The sequence below is a fragment of the Morus notabilis genome, unplaced genomic scaffold (genome assembly GCF_000414095.1).
Source record: "Morus notabilis unplaced genomic scaffold, ASM41409v2 Scaffold485, whole genome shotgun sequence".
NCBI classification, from domain to species: domain Eukaryota; kingdom Viridiplantae; phylum Streptophyta; class Magnoliopsida; order Rosales; family Moraceae; genus Morus; species Morus notabilis.
This window is the reverse complement of record NW_010364290.1, coordinates 53171-56927: the sequence shown is the minus strand read 5'-3', so window position 1 is coordinate 56927 and position 3757 is coordinate 53171. Positions and strand designations below refer to the sequence as shown.

Genomic DNA, 3757 nt, shown 5'->3' with positions numbered 1-3757 from the left:
TAAGTCCTTTTGCTAATTCCCCGATTACCCTTTCCCTCGTTCCACTTTTCTTTCCTACCAAGCGAGCTCTTAAGTTTATATAAATCTCTTTGTTTCTTGTTGCAAATAAGCACCTTATACGTACTGAAGAAAATGGTTACTCACGGTACTTTGCGCGTTTAATTTCTTGACAAATCTGCTCACGATCTCTTTCATGTGATTGCGAAATAGAGGCCTCTCTCGCTCTAACTAAAAATCAAAGTTTTATAGAAAAAAAAAAAAAAAAAAAGAAAAACACGAAAGGTAGTCAAGATAATAAAGTTGGCCCGAAAACGTTAAAAGCTTCCTTCATGAGTAAGCACTCGCACTTTTTGAGAACGTGATGAAGATAAAGAGCGATGGTTTTCTTGATTATATTGTTTGAATAAAAACAAACAATTCCACTATATATAGAATATATATATATATATATATATATATAAGAGATATTTGGAAGGAACCCTTTCCATGACCATATCAGAATATTATTAAAATTTCAAACACTACATTAACTATACACCCGCGAAAACAACGTAAAGAAATCCGAGCACATGTTCGGTCGGCGGTCTAAAAATACAGACAGGACAGATTAACACATATTAAGATTGTAGATGAATTTTCGAACTTTTCATTTCTTGTCCCAAAGTTCAACGCACGAAATACTATGAATTAAAACAAAAAAAAAATGTATGGAATTATAAATTAGACATGGTTATAGAACAGTACTAGCTACTGCATTTCAGCATTTCCTTGGTCTGTACTAGGGAGACCCCAAAGCTCCACGTCCATGATGAAGTCTGTCCAACTATTTTGGTGGCCATAATCATCTTCAACGAGATTAACACAAGTACTAGTAGCACTATCCGTTATATCAGTTGGCCGCGGCGATATTGACAAGGCTGGTTGATCAGCTTCTAATTCAGACAGAAAGTTTGCAATATTGCCATTGTTAGGCTGGCCATGATCTAACAAACCAGTACTGCTTACGGAGTTTGCGACTCCGTCGTCGAATGTGATGTCATCTAATAAGCTTTCCCACCAGTACTTGGTGTCCTCTAGAATCGGTATTACTGGCTCGTTGTTATTATTATTGTTGTAATTAATGTTGTTGTTGTTATTATTGTTTCTGTTGGTTGCATGTTAATGTTAATGGTTGCAAAATTAGCAGTAGTACTACTACTAGTACTATTGTTCTTGTTCGTCAAAGAGGGCTGTTTTTTGAAGGTCCGAGGACGAGGCTTAAATACGTTGGATTTAGCAATAATATCGTTGTTTGTATTTTTAGTGTTTTTGTCATGAGGGAACAAGGCCACCTTCTTGCGTAAGTGAGTATTCCAATAGTTCTTCACATCATTGGCTGTCCTTCCTGGAATCCTACCCGCAATCATCGCCCATCTGCAAACAATATATATATATATATATATATATATATATATAACATCAATTATATATTACAAAGCTACTATAAATGACAAAGAAATCATAAATATTTAAATTAACAATTTGAACAGAAAATATTTGACCAAAAAATCAGACTGTATTTTCATACTTGATGTACGATGAGAATATCGATTTCGAGTAAGATTACCATTATCTAACATCTATATATGGTCATTCAGCAAAAAAAGAGAACATCTATATATGGTCTAGACCCAAATTAGTCCAAACGGTCTTATGATGAGCCTTCAAGTATATTCTCTCTTTTAAACGGTAATTAACTTCTATAAGTACAGTTGAATTTAGTTAATAAGGAATATGCGTAATTTATTTTGAAAGCTAAAACCATAAAATATTGAAGAAAGTAAATTGCTACTGAATTATGCAACGAATCGGTAAAGTTGAAGACCGCAAACCTAAAGTACTAGCTCTACCTCTTGTCCTTGAAAAAGAGCATCTAATAGTAGATGTTAGATACGCGTATAATTTACTTCTCTTACACGAACATTAGATATTCTCTTCGTGATATTTGAGGAAAAAAACATCAAATTTTTTACAATAATTTGTTTAAACAAGCGCGGTTTAGTTTTCTTTTTTTGAGCTACGTGGCATAGTTATTTAGCACAAACGAAAATGTAAGATGATCAATTCATATATATGACACATATCACATGAATATACTTGTTACAGGTTCACATTCAGGAAGCAAGGCCAGTAAAGAATCTAACTAGTCCTTTTGTCACAATCATGCACTTATAGTAAGTAATAAGGCCAAGTAATAATGCTACATTATTTTTTATGGTAATTTCTCCGGCATTTCTTCTTTTTTGAGAATATTGGTGTTTTCTGTTTTTTCAGTCATTAAATGGTCAAAATCACATCAGATTAAAAAAATATGCAGAATAGACAGATTCTAATACATATATGACGGCTAAAAAATATAAATACCGGTATTCCTAAAAATGAGAAAACACCGAAGAAAGTCCCTTTTTTATATTACTAATACAAAAAATAATTTATAACTAGCTTTGTTTAGCATTATGTTTGTTATATGTCACCATAACATTAGTTTGGTAATTATCAAAAGTAATTAATGATAGCACATAATTCACTTGTATGATCCAACGTCGTGACAAAACACAAATACTATTAAAATTACATTAATATTTGTAAAATATTTTTTTAATCATACTACACAAAATTTTAAACTTTAAGTTATAACGCCGCAATATTAACTTTTTCCTCATACATGATGACAACAGATTTCCTACGGTCCAACGGTATGAGACGATTCTGGGAGCAAGTCTAAACTGGTAAGAGTGCCTACTCACCATTGGGCATTAACCCGTGATAGATTGCACATGCGCACATGATATAAAACACATAATACATTATTTTTTTTTAATTTTATAATTTTATATTCACATTCAAATCACTTTTTTTTTTTTTTTTGTTGCTGAATGTGCATATTTTCAACTCGAAAAGTGCCATAATGCAAGACTTAATAATTTTAGCTGGGGATGTGGTGGTACTCCAAGCCTGGATAGCTATAGGGAGGATATATCATACATATGTATCTATGAATTATGGAGTATATATAATTGACAGTACTATACTACACTTGCCTGTTGCCTAAGAGCTTGTGAAGTCTAAGAATGAGAGCAACTTCGTCAGCTGTGAATTCCCCTCTTTTGATATCCGGCTTCAGATAGTTCATCCATCTCAGCCTACAGCTTTTCCGGCATCTGTTCAGTCCTGCCAAGAACAAAAAAAAAAAAAGGAAAAAAAATCAAGAAACAAACACTAAACGTAATTAACAAATTATATAGTACTCAGAGTTGCAAATATCAGCAATAAATTATATAAAGATATATATATATAGCTAGTATAAACTCTGTCATGAAGATAAACAAATATTAAGTACCAGCCCTTGAAGGAGCAAGTTGCCATTTTCCTTCACCGTACTTGTCTATGCACTTCTTAAGAAGAATATCTTCCTCTCTTGTCCATGCACTTTTCTCACCCCGCCCGTACGTAGAGGAACAGCCCTCCGTGTGCATGACTTTATCTGTGTTTTATTATATATTATTATTATTATTATTATAATTAACTAAAGCGAAAAACGAAACTATGACGACGACTACTACTACTAATCCAACTGCACTTGAGTAGTGCACACAACTAGAAGAGTAAGTACGATTGCGATTTTCAAAAGTCACTTGCAGATCAACTAATATATAGACAGAGAATACTTCCTCAGTTATACGTTTTAAAACATCAGTGATCACTGGGTCATAATGAC

General features: G+C 33.0%; 1 protein-coding gene across 1 annotated transcript; it reads right to left on the bottom strand.

Moving 5' to 3' along the window:
* Window positions 1-747: 747 nt before the first annotated feature.
* Window positions 748-3515, bottom strand: LOC112093091 (transcription factor MYB113-like). Its single transcript, XM_024170888.1, has 4 exons — window positions 3380-3515; window positions 3081-3210; window positions 1205-1413; window positions 748-1073 (listed from the first exon to the last, which is right to left on the bottom strand). Exons 1-4 carry the CDS (start codon window positions 3513-3515, stop codon window positions 748-750), a joined length of 801 nt encoding a protein of 266 aa, XP_024026656.1.
* Between the last annotated feature and the right edge of the window lie 242 nt (window positions 3516-3757).

Coding starts and splice junctions, on each gene's coding strand:
- LOC112093091 (XM_024170888.1), bottom strand. CDS start 3,515: ATGCACACGGAGGGCTGTTCCTCTACGTACGGGCGGGGTGAGAAAAGT. Junction 3,211..3,379: donor ACTTGCTCCTTCAAGGGCTG/GTACTTAATATT, acceptor TGTTCTTGGCAG/GACTGAACAGATGCCGGAAA. Junction 1,074..1,204: donor TTTGACGAACAAGAACAATA/GTACTAGTAGTA, acceptor TACCGATTCTAG/AGGACACCAAGTACTGGTGG.